The sequence below is a fragment of the Xiphias gladius genome, chromosome 9 (genome assembly GCF_016859285.1).
Source record: "Xiphias gladius isolate SHS-SW01 ecotype Sanya breed wild chromosome 9, ASM1685928v1, whole genome shotgun sequence".
In the NCBI taxonomy this organism is placed as follows: Eukaryota; Metazoa; Chordata; class Actinopteri; order Istiophoriformes; family Xiphiidae; genus Xiphias; species Xiphias gladius.
In genome coordinates, this window is record NC_053408.1 from 8,222,337 (window position 1) to 8,238,957 (window position 16,621).

Genomic DNA, 16,621 nt, shown 5'->3' on the forward strand with positions numbered 1-16,621 from the left:
TCCATTTAAAACCGATGGAGCATGCGTAACACACCCATACAATCCAGTCCAATTTAGCAGTTGCAGACAGTAAAGACACGTTTACTTTTCACACAAGGGTGAGAATAGTGGGTATCTCCACGGAGTCGCACCTTTAGATGGGTGTGGCAAAACTCTAGGATTTGCCTATAAAACACTGTGGCTTCTTACTTGCCATCATATCACTTGTATATAATCCCCAACACCACGATGCTGACTTTTACCCGGCTGATAATTTTGCTTTATTGGACAAGCATTAGCTCATCTGATGCAGAGAAACTTTTCCACAAGCGGGATCATTCTGACGTGCACACCCTTAATTCTCTCCAAGCTGAGGTTATAACAGACAAGTACACAGCAGAGGTAATTACTTACAGTCTTTTCAGCTTTCACGTCTATTAGGTTGTACATTTCATGATACATCATAGGAACCATAAGTAATTTAACCCATGTCTTGTTATAGTTATTTCTATCTAGATACGGATTCATGAAGCCAGTGAACTGGGAGGAGATCCAGTTTGAAGATTCACACACGGACTCCGATGATGACTTCGAGGACGAACTGCAAGCCACGATCCTGGAGGGGACGTCAGGGCCTCATTCAAGGGATGCTCCGCAAATTGGTGATCAAGATCACCACAAGGGACCAACTGAGAGCCAATTGTATATTTCAGCACTCAAGGAGTTTCAGAAGGTATCGGGCCTGCCTGTCACAGGTGTGTTTGATGAGGCCACCAAGGTGGCAATGAATAAACCAAGGTGTGGGGTCCCTGACAAGGAGATTGACCTGAACGTCCCTCTGGCAGCTGAGAACAGTAGTGCTTCAGATATTGAAAACAGTCCTAGTGACACTTTTAATGAGACTGACAGTAACAACACAGCAAGTAATGTAATCAGTGTCCCTTCTTTTGGTGCTGCAATCTCCTCTGAAGATGATGAATTCAATTTTAATGACACAGAAAGTGTCGTCACAGGCATTTCCAATGACATCAGCATGAATTACACAGAAGAATTTCACTTATTTAACGACACCTCTCTAAACAGCTCCCATGATATCCTCATGGACAGTCCAATGGTAAATATCAGTGCGAACATGGGTCGGAGCAAAGCAGTACGACGCAGGAAACGTCACCTCGCAACTCTTGTATCCAAAAGCAGGCACAAGAGAGCCTTGAGTGAGACTGGTTACATGGCCTTTTCTAAGAAAGTGCTGAAATGGAGGCTCATAGGAGAAGGCTACAGCAGCCAGTTGTCTATTGAAGAGCAGAGGTACATCTTCAGACTGGCCTTCAGGATGTGGAGTGAGGTGTCTCCGCTGGAGTTTGTGGAGGACACACGTTCCCCACTGGAGGATGTTGATATCAGGCTGGGCTTTGGCACAGGTAGGTCTCAGCCATGAAACTCATGTCAACATATTTTCTTGAAGAAATTAGTGGATATTATATATTTTACTACTACTTTTTGTTTCAAGACATCACTCGCTTCTCTGTGAAGATTTGTCTGAATTAAATGATCTTAACTTCATGGCACATATAATTATTTAAGTAAAATTCAATGGTAAAACTTACAGTAAAGTACAGTAAATAGTAAATACGGCAGTATTTATTACAGAAAAGTACTTCAGTTAAATGATAACATTAAATTACTGTGAACAATTGAGACCATATAAATAGTTTTAATGTTAAGAACCAACATATTTTAGCTGTATTAGCTATCACAGTGTTCCAAAGAGCAAAGATTAGTTGATTCAGCTAATAAAGCTTTGCTTAGCTGCAGAAGATGATTTAAGTTTTTTTTTTTTTTCCTCTATACTGCGTATGGACCTAATTTTATTCAAAGAAACAGAGAGGACAGTGCACCTTTTAAAATTCTCCTACCACTTTATCCCACACAGGAAGGCATCTTGGATGCAATCAGAGGTTTGATGGCACCGGTCAAGAATTTGCCCACGCCTGGTTCCTGGGCGATATACACTTTGATGATGATGAACATTTCACTGCTTCCAATGCGGGGAGTGGGATCAGCCTCCTCAAAGTAAGCATGCTACACCATGAATTTAGGAATCGTCAGGTTGTACAACGACAACAATAATGAGAAGTTCAGTTGAAGCTCAGTCATTCTGACAACATTTTAATTTCCCCTCTATCAGGTGGCAGTTCATGAGATTGGCCACGTCTTGGGTCTCCCCCACATATATAGACCTGGATCTATAATGCAGCCCAGCTATCTGCCACATGAGTCTGGCTTTGAGATGGACTGGATGGACAGGAAAGCCATACAGCGCCTCTATGGTACATGGTTACAGCACCATCTAGTGGATATAATCACACACAGCTCCAGAGATACAGTAAATAAGGTTCAGTTCTCTTTACACACTTCGTAGACTGACAAAAAGGACCATTTTCTTTCTCTAGGGGGCTGTAAGGGTCGGTTCAACACAGTGTTTGACTGGATCCGAAAGGAGAAGACGGCCTATGGGGAGGTGGTCATCCGCTTTAACACCTATTTCATGAGAGGCGGCTGGTATTGGTTGTATGAGAACAGAAATAACCGAACGCGTTATGGGGATCCAGTTGCACTGCAGATTGGCTGGCGTGGAATTCCCACGGACGGAGTGGATGCATACGTGCATGTGTGGTCCAGAAGAAGAGATGCTGTGTACTTCTTTAAAGGTACTCTTACATTAAACTACACGTGCAAACACATACGGATATTACACTTGTCAGCAGGGTAATGATATTCCTTTAAGAGATATTGAGAAAGTGCTGTACCTGTGTTGTACAGGTACTCGGTTCTGGAGGTATGACAATGAGAATGACAAGGTATTCAGACAGGACCCAGAAGGTCATCGCTATCCAAGGTTAATCTCTGAAGGCTTCCCCGGGGTGTCCAGTCCTATTGACACAGCCTTTTATGACAGGAGGGACTCCCACATCTACTTCTTCAAAAAGACACTTGTAAGAATGGCATCCTTATCCTCTCTTTGACCTCTCTAACTAAATCTATTAATAATTTTCTAAAGCTCAATCAAATTACCACAAACTGACTGACGCACAGACAACATGGGATCTCTTATTACAGCCCAGGACTACAGGTTGGTTTCTTGGCATATAATGAAGCTGCCATATATAGTACGCTCTGTGCTCTGTAGTTAACAGGAACTTGGAGGCAGCAGGGTGCATATGTAGTGCACAGAGGGCATTATGTATGTATCCTGGTGAGCTTCAACGGAGGGGCAACAGCTCAATTTTTGCCATGGGGCCCATCTAACATTTTAAGCCATCCCTGGCTTAATTGTCATTACAACTACTGTTTCCTTATGTGTTTTGTAATCTAACAATGCTAGTTTGTAGAACAAGTGGTTTTACAATAACAGTGTTTTATAATAATTCTTGAAGAGACTAAAGCCCAAGCTAATTTATTTTTTTCGGCATTATGAGGGAGTGTATCCATGCAAACAAACCTGCTACACTTCCTCTGTGATTTGTTTGCTTGTTGTAATTGAATCGATTACTATATAAGAGGGGAAACAACTATCTGTTCAAACAGGTGTATGCATTTGACGTCGAAGCCAACAGCTTGGCAAGAGGCTTCCCCAAAAACATCAGAGATGTTTTCCCTCCTATGGTGAACGGAGACCATCCAGATGGCAACATTGATGCTGCCTACTTCTCCTACACCCACAATGCCATCTTTCTACTCAAGGGCACGCGCTTCTGGCAGGTGGCGGGCAGCCGCGATCGCTGGCGCGGGCCCCGGCCCTCTCTGCCACGGAATGGTCTGCTGCCGCACAAGGAGGTGGATCAGCACTGGTTCGACATCTGCAACGTTCATCCCACTGCACTCAAACTAACCCGCTGAGGATGCTGAAGCAGAGACATAATAAACCCTATTTATGTGTCCTGATGGGGTCTACTGATTTACCTGTTGTTGTAAGTATACATGTTGTTATGTGTGTGCAGACATCCATTATATACTTTTTTGGGTCATGTTTGTTGTATAATCTATCTTGAAGACAAAAACAACAAGCGAGTATTTTGTTGGCTAATTTCCACTGAGGTGTGTTATTAATATATCCGAGAGCTGCTCTGTCTCTCGCTCAGAGGTTGCCAAATGTATACTAGCATGATAACAATCCAAGGGGACCTCGGACATTAGTGAGAATAAATTGGAGTGACTTCTCATGGCAGATACATTTGGAACTATATCTTTTGAAGAAACATGCAAAAGAGTACATCTATTATTATGCATGTATAAAAATGCAAATGTATTCATAAGACTGAGAGTGGTTTCTGGGTAAACTTGCAGATTGAAAGCCTGTGGTCTTTTGACCCAATGGTATAGAAAAAGAAATGTCATGGAGTGATGTATAATGTATATCATCAGATAAATTGCACACAATAATTAACAGTAGGGATTTATTCAGTTTCCTTGGATTGTTTCTTATTTCCGAATATGCTACTTGGAAGGATACAAAATTATTACCAGATCCACTTTTTTCCCCCGTGATGCTGGAACTGGGTCCCATGGCTCCTTATTGGCTTGAAAATCTGACTGCATATATAGGCACTGAATGTATGAAACTGTCACTTCCCTCTAAACCCCCTGCAGAAACTCGAATCCATAGCTGCCTGCAGGCACGAAAGAAAACCATATGACCTGGAAACCGTGATACAAAAGTCCCTTCAGTATTGAGTTATGATTCGTCCCTCACAGTTCAACAAGTTTCGGATTCATTTGGGGAAAAACACAATATAAGTTTTATCGATAAAAAACTGGAGGTGGTGGAAAACAGCTATTTAGTGATCAATTTTTCGAAATCCTTCTTGTTATGAAAGGTTGGCTTCAAGATTTACACACAATCAATCAAAAAAACAGTCTTTTGAAATTTAGATTGAAGCGAAATGATTGAAAAAGGGACTTGTCTCATTACTTAATGCTTTTCCATTTTATAGTAATCATTTGAGCATAGTGGAAAGAAACAGACATTGATTCTGTAATCAATATGTTACTTGAACACTCTTATTAATGCAGCTCATCTTAGGAGATTAAGCTCCTAGTGGGCCCCAGATATCTGGCGTTGTGCTCCAGGCACTCCACAGGCTATATTAATAAATTGAAGTAGAAATCAATTACAAGCAAAGGAACAAAATGTCATGGTAAGTGGAGCTACAGAGATGGATGTGATGCGATGATGAGTTTGCTCACACATTTACAGAATGAGCTTTTCCTCTCCTCTCTCATTAACAGCATTCAAATAGATGCCCTTGTTCATCTTTCTCTGCTGAAGATGTGTGCTTGTTTTCTTGAGCTAATATTCTGTGATTCCTTGTCATTTCTATGGTATTTCGAGGGTTTGAGTTAATAAATAGGAGTGGGCATCATTTCCATCTTCACATTTCAGCAAATTCCCCTCAAAAATTTGACAGGGATAACCTCACTACAAGAGAACTAATAAACATTTTGTAATTCAGAATAGAGTCACATTCGTTTGAATCTAATATGCAATATGTTTGTTGCTGCAGTATATGGCTATGTAGTTGACATCTCAGCAAGAATTATTGATAGACTAATATTGAATCCAGTACAGAAGATAATACAGTGCAGTGGAGGCCTGTGATCTGTTTGTTTATCCCATTATGAAGCACCAGGCATCTCCTGCACCCTGGAGTTCCCCATACAGAGAAGTCCTAAATACAAACTGTTATTCACACATGCGAGTCCACGGCTGCCATACTGCATAGCTCAATGATTTGTGCTTTTGCACTAACAGTGCTGCTATTGAAGCTCCCTCCCTACACCGCGGGCCTCTTTGGATGCGACTAGGATAAATGAGATCAGTCATGCTGATAGAGCCCGGGCTGCAGCAGCCCCAGAGAGATACAAAAACCTGTGTCATGGCACAGGAATCCACATGGGAGGCACTTCAGAAACAGGAGAATGGTACAAAACTACTGCAGCACATTCATATAACAAGAAATCCCCCAAAGTCTGCCAAGACATGTAGACAACTTGCAGTGCGATTGCCTCATTTCTGTCTCAAAGCAGGGTAGAAAACATAGGAATAAATCATTTCTACTATCCTTTCAAATGAGTGCCATATATAGTGTTGTGTGTGCCATGGGATTAGTTCGACAAACATGTCTCCGGGGTTGAATTAACAGCGAGTCCAAGGATAAATATCACTTTGAGGGTGTTCATTTATACATTTATACAATAAACAATTACAGTATTTCCTCTGCGATAGACATTACGGCATTTGCTTCTGTGAGTCACACCTTGTGGGAAGGATGTTGAGTTCACACAGCGCTGTGAAGATCTTTCTTCTTTCGGTCCACTGTCTGCCTTTTGCAAAATAGGGCCTTTTCCTCATCAGGAAAAGGAATAAACAATTCCATTACTTCAAGAGTATTGATCAGTGACCATGGAGGGGACTTATGAGGATGGAGCAGCTTCCCCCTCGCTCATTATGCCCCAACAGCCGAAATTTCAATCCATTTGTTTTTCTGAATTCTCGTCATCAAAGGGGTTTAAAACATTTTAAGCTGCGTTATACCGCAACGGATAAATCTCAGCTTGACTCGCATTTTGACTGTTTTGACCTTGAGTCTTGTCATGAATTGTCAGATGGTTGTGTCTAACACACCAGTAATAACAGAATGGGCAACCTGCCGTGGAACCCAACCATGTAACACCCTCTGATAATGTGTTGGCAGTAGATCTTCACAGTGAGCCGGTGTTTGACCATCAGTTCCAGTAATTTAGAATTGTTCCTCCATAAAGTTCGGGGACTTGCAGAAGAGAGATTTTAAAAAGACTGGTCAAAATTGCCGCTGCAGTGTCTCAGATATCCAGACTTTTTGTCCCTAATAGAAGTCAAGTTCCAAAAAGACTATATCCTACTCTGCCCACAATGCAACACGAAAGCATCATTTGGTAGACCATCCTTATTTGATAAAAGCCCAGGTCGTTCAAACTGCATGCCTTTTCTTTTTAAGGCAGGCTTTCTTTTATAAAGATGTAAGGCAAGGTAAACCTTTTGATATCACTCAGATTATTTTCTCGGACTTAGAAAGCTCCTCCAGAGCCAAAGAAGACATACAACTGTTTTCAAAGGCTTGGGAAGGGCACCTTGAATTTTCTACAGATTCGTTCCAATGATAACTAACAAGCAAACAAAAAAGTATGCAGTGTATAGTTTGGAAACATTATCCTTAACGAATCAAAATATTAAGAAAATAAAAGGAAAATATCCAAAAGACTGGGGACAATATTGCAGTTCTACGTTCTCATACCTCCACATGAACCCTTCCAAGTACTTACTTATCCATATATACACACACCAGCACTTTGTACTCATCAAACAACACTGAACCTTTGATAGGCCACAGATTAGCATCTATACCTACTGTGAAGTCTTGTATAACTGCGGTATTAAAATGTAAATCCAGGAACATAATATTGTGCCTTCAAGTGGGTAAATTAATCTTTCACACTTCAGAAAAAGGGGCCAGTAGGGGGCAATCTCAACACACAGTACGTTCAAGTATTCCTAGGGGTGCTGTTTTTTTAATGTTGGTTATTATTATTATTATTTATTTTTATTTTATTTTACAGTGAGAAATTTGGGATTTTGACCAGTGCTTAGGGATGCAATTCAAGTATAAAGGGATGTTAATTTGTAGCTTTTGCAGTATCTGTCCAGTGTGTCCTGCGGTGTCTGTGTTACATTTCTGTGAGCTTTGAATGTCAGGTGTATTTTGAGAGCAGAATAAGAAAAGGGATTATTTCCACATATTGTATGTGTCCCATGTTGTCAGAGGCCTACTTCGAAAATGCTGACGTGTGTGTGTGTGTGTGTGTGTTTTTTGGAGATGACAGGTTATGGAAATACATTTACTTTGGTGTACACACACTGTGTGCTATGTTCCACCATGTTTCACTGTGTTTGAAAGGGAATTTGTAGCTGCCAAAGACTCCACAGCCACACTGAGGCAGAGTATGGATCAGCATTTATTCCGCGGTAATAGGTGTGGAATCCAGACTTTCCTGAAAAGCGGATTTTGAGTTGAAAGTTGTTTTGCGCATTAACTCTGAGTGGAATCGTTAACAAGGCTCCGGCTTGTTTACAGTGGTTCAGAAATCAAGCAGTCTCTCACCTCACTCAGCAAGAAACACACAGGAATACACACAGTTACACCCACACTCACAAACATACACCCACATGTGTAAATGCGTACACATCTGCACCCTCACAAGAATCACGTATACACACGCTCGTACACACACAGATGTTCCCTTACATGTGTCTCCCTGTCTCTCTTCCTCCCTTTCTGCCTCTCTCCTTGCCCTCAGATAAAGAAGTTTGGATTAAAAGAGAAAAACACTGACTGATGCCTTCATGACTGCCTCTCAATTTCACATTCAAATCAATATTTCAGAAGCTTTATCATCAAATAGTTTCAAGCAAAGAGCTACTCACTAAGGATCTTTAATGTCGAGAGAGGTAAATAGGTTTCGAATTCACAAACCCGAGCTTTCATGCAGTCATTATACCGTGAAGAAGAAGAAATTCTCTTTGTGTGATGGAAAAACTGTGTAAGTCTGCAGTAAAAGTAGTTTGTAAAAGCATTTTTTTAGACGAGGGAACAAGTATCTTTGACTTTATATCCCTCCTTGGTTACACATGTAAGCAGGAGTCTCTATGCCAAATGGAAATAGTACAGTAATTACATGCCTTCTCTTGAGAATAGTCCATTTATCAAACAGACTAATTTGAATGAGGAATCCAAATCATGCAAGTGTAATTAAGCATTGTGTAGCCTCATGCATAATGCAGCATTTAGGTATTGACTAAATACCTGATAAACAAATAGTGTGGGTGTGGAAGAGGATGTGTTTGTCATACCACAAGCAATCTGCCCAACAAATGCAGTCGGCCCACTAATTTGCCTCCATATGTGGCAAAAGGAATCTCTTCCACCCGCCACGAGTTGAACCTTGATCTTTGACTAAGGAGGAGTTTTAGAGACTAAACAAGGGGCTTTCTGGTAATGTCAGTCTGAGTGGCAGCTGCAGGCCACAGGGGGAGGGACAAGGCTGCCCCATGCATGGCCACACAGAAACGACTGCCTGGCCGCCACCTCCATTTCGAGCCCGGGAAAGTGACAGGAAACGTATGTGCCACGGCAGGCTTTGTTGAAGAGGAGAAAAAACGAAAAGAAGCCTGGACGTGGGACTGGTGGCAGATAAAAACATCTAATGCTTAAACTATCTTCAACTTTCATACCCGTTCTGTTCACTTGACTTGAAATTTAAAGGGTCAGTTCCCCCAAATGACAAAAAAATACATTTCCTCACTTTCCAACTTAACGGTATCTAGCTGTGCGAAGTTTCACAGGGAGAGTAGTTCCGCTGAAAAATGCGGATAGACTTACATTGTGGATTATTCAGAGTAAGGAGGACATTTTTTCTTGAAAGACCCTCCGCTGTTAGACAGCAAATGAAATTCAGTTTAAATCCATTGTCTTGCAGAGGCAGACATCTCAGATATCTCAAAACTATTAAATCAAAACTATCTTCTAGGATAAATAACACTTGCAGTAAATGAAAAAATTTGTTTTTGTTTTGTAATTTTGGTGAACCAGCCTTTTAATTAGTCTGCAAGGAGTCATGGACTACCACTTTCACAACAAGCCTTTTGATTAATTTATTCAGCAGCTGTACTAGTCTTTTTATTTACCTTCAAGTGTCCCTGTTTTTGCAGTGATCACAAGTCTCAACATCACACAGTCACAAAATATGGCATGGTGCTGTAACCACCTGTCAACAAAATTGTCTACATCAGAGCAGCTCTATTATTCTCTTCTGGGCCACAGTAACACACCTGCTTAGGAGACTGCTTGTACATTAAGGAGCACCAAACAAGGAATCTGTCAAACGGCTAAGGACCGGGGTATGCTCCTCCTCCCTGCCGCCGTTCCCCCTCTCAGCCACCACTTCCACCATCATTGGCTGTCCCTCTCCACTCGCTGTCCCTTTCACCTCCTCCTCCTGCTCCGACTCTCTTCTACCGCTGCACCCAGATCCCACCCTGATTTTATCCTCACCTCAGCACCCCCAGCCCCCTTTCTCCTCCACCCTTCTTCTCGCTTCCCTTTTCTAGCAGAGGAACAGATGGGGTTGGGGGCAGGAGGGGGGACTGATGGTTGGGTTTGAGTAGTCCTTAGCGGGGGGGAAGGGTGTCACACTTTGTGTTACATGCCAGTCTGCGTGTCCAGGTGTCACTTTTAGCCTAAATTTGAGCTGGAAGAAATTTTTTACATGTGATAGGTCTTTTGGACTGTAGGAACATACGATGTGTTAGGTAAAACAATCAAAAAAAATGAATTCAATGATCAAAATTTGGTTACTAAGCACATGACCAAAAAATACAGAGAATCATTGGAATTTTTTTTTCTTTTTTTTTTTTTTTTAAATGTGACATTTTGTACGGTTCTCAGATTTGGAGAAATATTTACCAGAACCTATTACTCTAACTTTGTGCTTGCTTACCTGGGTGATAAAACCCATTCACATTCATACATAGTACTGCAGCCAGACTCCAGAACAAATAGCAAAAATCACACAACCTCCATTTTAGCCTCTTTTCATTGGCTTCCAAAACAGATTTAAAGATTTTAATGTATTTTTTACTTTTAATGCACCCCATGCTCTCACTCCAGCGTACATTTGTGAGCTTTTGTGCCCATATGTTCCTGTAGTCAACCTTAGCTCCTGCAGCAACTCTTCACTCTAAAACAAAGGCAAGCAACAAAAGCACTCTGACAACCATGAAGGTTTTAAACAAACTTGCACGTTAGCCATACTTATTTGGAAGAGAAATGAAGGCTAACTGAAGTTAGAATACAATACATACTAATATAGCTGAGCATGCACACAGTTTTCCCACGCAATGAGAGCTTATGACCAACATTTCTGGTGTTCTCAGTTTGGTTTTACTTCCAAATAAAATGGTTTAGATAATCTGGCAGTGAGACTGTTCTCCCAAGAAAAACGTCAGTATCTATCCTTTCAGTGAATTGCCAAAAGATCAGATCCCTTAACCATAGTGAAGTAATCATTTTAACCCAAACCAAGATGGTTTTCCAACCCTACTTATTTTAACCCCAGCCATTTTCTTTCCCTTACCCTGCCCAAGATATTTCTCTGCCTTAACCTAACCAAACCTTAACCATAGCTGTGTCACTTCATAAATCTTTTTTTTTTTTTTTTTTTTTCCAGCTGTAATTAGTAACAGTTTTGGAAAGCCACTGGCAAATTATGTGTTGGGTGTCAGATCAGAAAATGCTCATCTTTGTTGATCCGTAGCTCATCTGTTGGCTTGTGGGTCTTTTTCGCTGAAGTAATTCTGGCTTGTCATAGCAGGAAAAGCACAGTTGTAAATAACCACTTGAATAATGACTGAATTCGATTTAGTCGCCTCCCGGTATTGTTCGTCATGTCTTACTTGGACACTTGAATAGAACAGAGCCGTCATTAATGTTAGTAGTAGCACATGTGCCTTTTTACAACCTGTCTGATCATCTGATGGCTCATGCGTCATGCCTGCATGGACTTTGTTGTCGAGATGTTGCCATGTTCCCAGATCTCTGCAGTTACCTTGGCGTGAACGTTGTTATCATAACCAGTAAAAAAAAAAGATCACAAAAATAACAGCAACAGCAACAACAACAACAACAACAACAACAACAACAACAACTATACGCCATATAGTAGTGTGGAAAGGGCTGGTATGTTGTCCTCACTTGGTCTTGTGAGCTCTCCCCATGCTTGCCACCCTTAACAAGGCCCCCAGCCCACACAGAGAATAGGCTACCCTTTCACACTCACACTGGACACAGTGAATGACTGCCACCCTCACCCTGAGATCGTATTCCGAGGGAGCCTCACAAATTTTTTACATTTTTGCTCTGCAATAGAAATATCACGTAACACGTTTTCACCCTGTAATGCATGTCAAACTCGCGCTGCAGGGTGAAGTATCCATCTCTTTATTTGTCACCAGGGGTGTCGTCAGATCATAATCTAAATATCTTCTGCTTCCTTCCTTCCTTTTTCCTTCCTTTCTTCCTGTAGTGTATATGTATTTTTCTTAAACATACATATTACAGTATCCTGTGCTCATGAAAGATGCATTTCCATTCAACACAAACAGCAGGATAGTTGTTTTGCAGCACCGCAGCTGAAACCTATTTGAAAATAGACTTCAGAGTTGTTCTTCTATAAACAGCTGCCATTATTCATGAATGTCAGCTAAGGAATGTATTTCATATGTCAGTGTCAGAGAGATTATATTATGTTACAACCTCTGGCTGGCATTGGTAACGATTTTTTTTTTAATATACCAAACAGTGTATCAGTAAAATAAATATTGCATGCTTTTCACCTTGAAGGCTGGGGTATTTATTCTAACCTATGCTCCAGGAAGTGTTGTGTGTCAGCCATGAGAAAATTATTTCTTTAGAGGAGAAGCTCTCTCTTCGTTAATGTTCATGCATTATATTTTGGAATACTCAATAGGCAGGAATCTTTCTGGGAGCTCAAGTCTGGGCTTTGGCTCTCTCCCATGTAGGTCACACCTTATTATGGCAAATTTAAAAGTTCTTGACATGACTCTCTGTTTATAAAATTAGAAGGAGGTCCCCTGTGTGCATGTGTGTCACGGGTTTAAACGGTACCGTTTCACCTCCTTTCTTGAGTGTTTTGTTTGATCTAAATGAGAATTTGGAGAAAGTGGAACAGCTCGTGAAGGAGCAGTGAGAAATCGAGACTGACGTTGCCACCTCATAGCCCTGAAATTGTGCGGCGTAGTTGTGCCAGTCTCTTTGTTTGGAGATTAATGTTGCGTCAGTCACATTCTTTGTACGAGGGACACTAGCCAAACTGCATGGTGAAATCTAGATACATCAAAAACATTCATTCTAATGTTGAGGAAAATAGGAGAGCAGCATTTGGAGAGAATCATAAATTTATCTGACATGCATGAGCTCCCGCTGTTATGAGCTATTGATATTCTGCCAGTCAAAGCTTGCCATTCATGGCATCATCAACCTCTGTGTTTTAACTTTGCATGTGTGTCTTTCTATGTAGGTGGAACATTCATACTGGGTTGTGTTGTGCGACTGTACGCATCCAGCACTGAATTAGGAGGGCCCCCTTCTTTTCTTTTTTTTCTTTTCTGCAGGCTTTGCTCAGGGGCATGACACATTTCTGAGGGGCTTTGGATCCCCTGGCCTGATAATTCCTTCAATTATTCAATGGTTGGCTGGCAGATGAAGTGAGGCCATGAATAAAGCAAATCTGTGGGCATACGAGCTCTGACAATACAAACACACTATTAGCACTCATTTCCTCTGCTTGTCCTTGAAGATGCCCCACAGTATCCTGAAAACGGATTGGAGAGGTTGGTTGATTATCCGGGTTTTCCTGGGCAGCACTCTCAGACTAACTACCTGCACACTCAAGCTCAAGCAACAAAGTTAGGAGGGGGTTAGAAAGCCGCACTGAATCCCAGCCAAACTCTCGTAGGAGTGAGCTTATTGCTGCTTGTCAGGTCAGCTCCGGGGGTCTTTCTTTCACTTTCGGCGTAGTTCTTTGTGAAATCAGGCGAGTGCTTTTTCAATGCTTGCTCGTCGTGACTCGGTAGAACTAACAGGTATCAGATTATAGCTCTTTTCTTGGAGAGACGCACCACTCCAGTGACAGAGCCGTGCCACTTAATAAAAAGCTGATCTTCACAGACTCCCCGTCCCCTAACTTAGTGCAGTCAAGTGTAGGACAAAAGCAAAAGAAGGGGTGCTGTGCTCCGCCCTAATGAAGTTGTAGGTCTTGTTCCTTGCTGCGCTCTGTTGGAGAAACAAAGCTAATCATAGTGAGAGCAGCCCCAGACTGCAACAACAGAGGGACCAGGTGCTTGGTCTATTTTTCCTTCTTCTTCTTTTCCTTTTTTTTTCACCGAGCACCTGCCTTTAACCATCTGCACCTGCTGTCTGTTATAAGACAAGGGTGCAACACTCACAGCACTCCCTGGATGTATGATGGGATAGCACGGCTGTGATTGCGATGATGCCTCAAAGACATACAGTGCACACACATCTCTTATCTCCCCCTGAGTCTCTATAAATCCTCTAAAAAGGAAAAAAAAAAAAAAAAAAAAATCTGACTCATCGCTGACCCTCTTTGTCTTTGCCCAAGCAAGAAACTGAACAAGGAAATGTGTCACAACAAAGGCGTATTCTGCCTCTTAGGTTGCATGCTAAGATTAAACCACCACTGTGTGCAGACAAAACTGTCAGACAGCTTTAGATTGGTGTTGCATATATTTAGGTAACCCCGGCCCTTTTTGCTCCTGTGGTATCCCATTGTTGCGCGATTTTAATCTCCTCAGCAACAGACTCCTGAAGTATTCGGTTCACAGGAAGGTCAAGGACGAGCCAAATGCCCCACCCTCTTCCTGCAACAAAGCTTGTGAGGAGGAAAAAAAAAAAAGCTGTCAGTGACTTTGAGCTGCCACACCTACTCCTCAGGGGAGAAAGTCAAGTCTGATATCTTACTTCACCTTGGTGATTTTGTGGACCAGTGTAAAAGATCTTCGCATTGAACCATTAACCAAAAACTGTGTTGAATCTTTTCTTTGGGAATCGAATTAAACTTGTGCTGGCTGAATTTTTTTTTTTTTTTTTTCGTCAAAAGTTTGCCCGTCAAAATCCAAATGCTTCACCTATGAATAAAAATCCAAATATACCAGAAATTAATAGTATAGTTCCTACTGTTGAATACAGGATACAATTGAAGATGAAACTGTGCGCCACCCTGCACTTCAGCCTCTCACTATGCCGCCATCTCTTTGATGTGGGAGGTAGAAAATCTGTGCACCTGTGGGGAGCATAAGAGGGTGATGGTGGTAGAGAGAGGACGGCGAGAGGGGGTGGGGAGGCTGTGACTGACCGCCAACTTGCTTGAGTGTCTATCCACCTTATCCTGCTGCCGTTGCTGCCAGCGTTGCCGTGCCAGACTCTGCTCTTCCAGATAAACAAATGCTAGACAAATTTCTCTTTGTTAAACCTGTGTCGACTGCTGCATAATAATGAAGGGTGGTGCTGCCAGAGCATGTGTCCAGCCAGTAATAATCATTCTGTCAGAGAGGACAATGTGGAAAGAATGTATTCAAAACAGACGGAGACCTCCACTGCTCCTCTGTATATTCTTCCTTCCTGGACTGTCTTTGCTTTGGCGTTAATGCGCCTTTGTAAACACAGCAGTCCAGTCACTCCACACAATTACCCTTGAATGTATTCATAGCAGATCTGGGACGCAGCCCAGGGCATCATTCTTACCATTCTTTTTATTTTGGCCATGACTTGTCATTCAGCTGGCTCTGATATCACAACATTGAGCCTTTCGCCTTGTTTGCTTGTGCTCAAAGAGAGATTGTTAAAATTAAATGGCAACAGGGTTAGAATAAATCTCAACATTGCTTGACCAAATGCCAAACCTGTGCGATCTTATGACAGAGATCGGTCTGGCCTCTCTTAATGCTTAGCATTAGACAAGGTCCGATTCTCATAAAAACAATAATATAACATTAATCTATGGTTTTTTTTTAAAAATCCTCATTTTAGTAAAAACATTTCTGCTATTCTCAGTGGACTCTACCTAATTATGTATGGAAGATGTCTGAGGGCTGTGGGGGGAGGAGATGAGAAGGCTGGCTAGTGGTGGACTTTGTTTGGCTTGAGTAACCCGCTGAAGTCAGCCAAAGACTACTTTGGTACCTTGCAGCTGGTTCTCCCAGCACAGATTAAAATTACTTTCAGAATATCATGCATCATTTTGACTGAGAAATTGGCCAGATCACAAGGTTACTGTGATTATGAGGAGAGGACAACAAGGTAAACTGCTGAAGTGAAACGCAGATTCAAATTTGACACAGATTTACCTCACAGGGCTGGTAAAGGGGCCACATCTCATTTTCTGGAGGTCAACCCCTTCCAGAGGTCATATCCAATTAAAAAAACAAGATGAATGTTGGATCCTCGTGGTCGTGTAGAATGCAAAAAGGCGATCCCGAGCCCTGTGGAAAAATGCAAAGACTGTCTGCGATGATTTGATCATTTGAGACCCCCCCCCCCACACACACACACACACACACACACACACACCACCCCATCCCCCACCCCCACATATGTAATATCATCTTTTTCAAATATGTGTGTAATGGGACTGTGAGGAGAGCTAACACACGGTGCCCTGAGAAAATGCGTGTCTTTTCCTGTTGCATAGCAGCCATGGATTTGATACACATTCAACACTGTATTACTGGAGAAAGCAATGTGATCTGGACTAATAGATTTACAGTGTTTTTATTCACTGACTGTACCTTTAATCTTTTCAGCTTATACATGAAAGGTCTCAGAAGCAAATTTTTTATTCAGTGCCCTAAACAGGCTCAATACTTAGAGATTATACAGCGGTGGGAGAAGTAGTCGTAATCTTTCCTTAAAGTTGCACTAATTAATGCGTTTATATTAACAATGGGTAA

General features: G+C 41.7%; 1 protein-coding gene across 1 annotated transcript; it reads left to right on the plus strand.

Annotated features, from left to right (window-relative positions):
• The first annotated feature begins 228 nt into the window (after positions 1 to 228).
• mmp21 (matrix metallopeptidase 21) lies at positions 229 to 3,879 on the plus strand. Its single transcript, XM_040135864.1, has 7 exons — positions 229 to 368; positions 496 to 1,400; positions 1,913 to 2,052; positions 2,168 to 2,309; positions 2,433 to 2,690; positions 2,803 to 2,975; positions 3,568 to 3,879. The coding sequence occupies exons 1-7, from the start codon at positions 229 to 231 to the stop codon at positions 3,877 to 3,879; spliced, it is 2,070 nt and encodes a 689-aa protein (XP_039991798.1).
• The last annotated feature ends 12,742 nt before the right edge of the window (positions 3,880 to 16,621 follow it).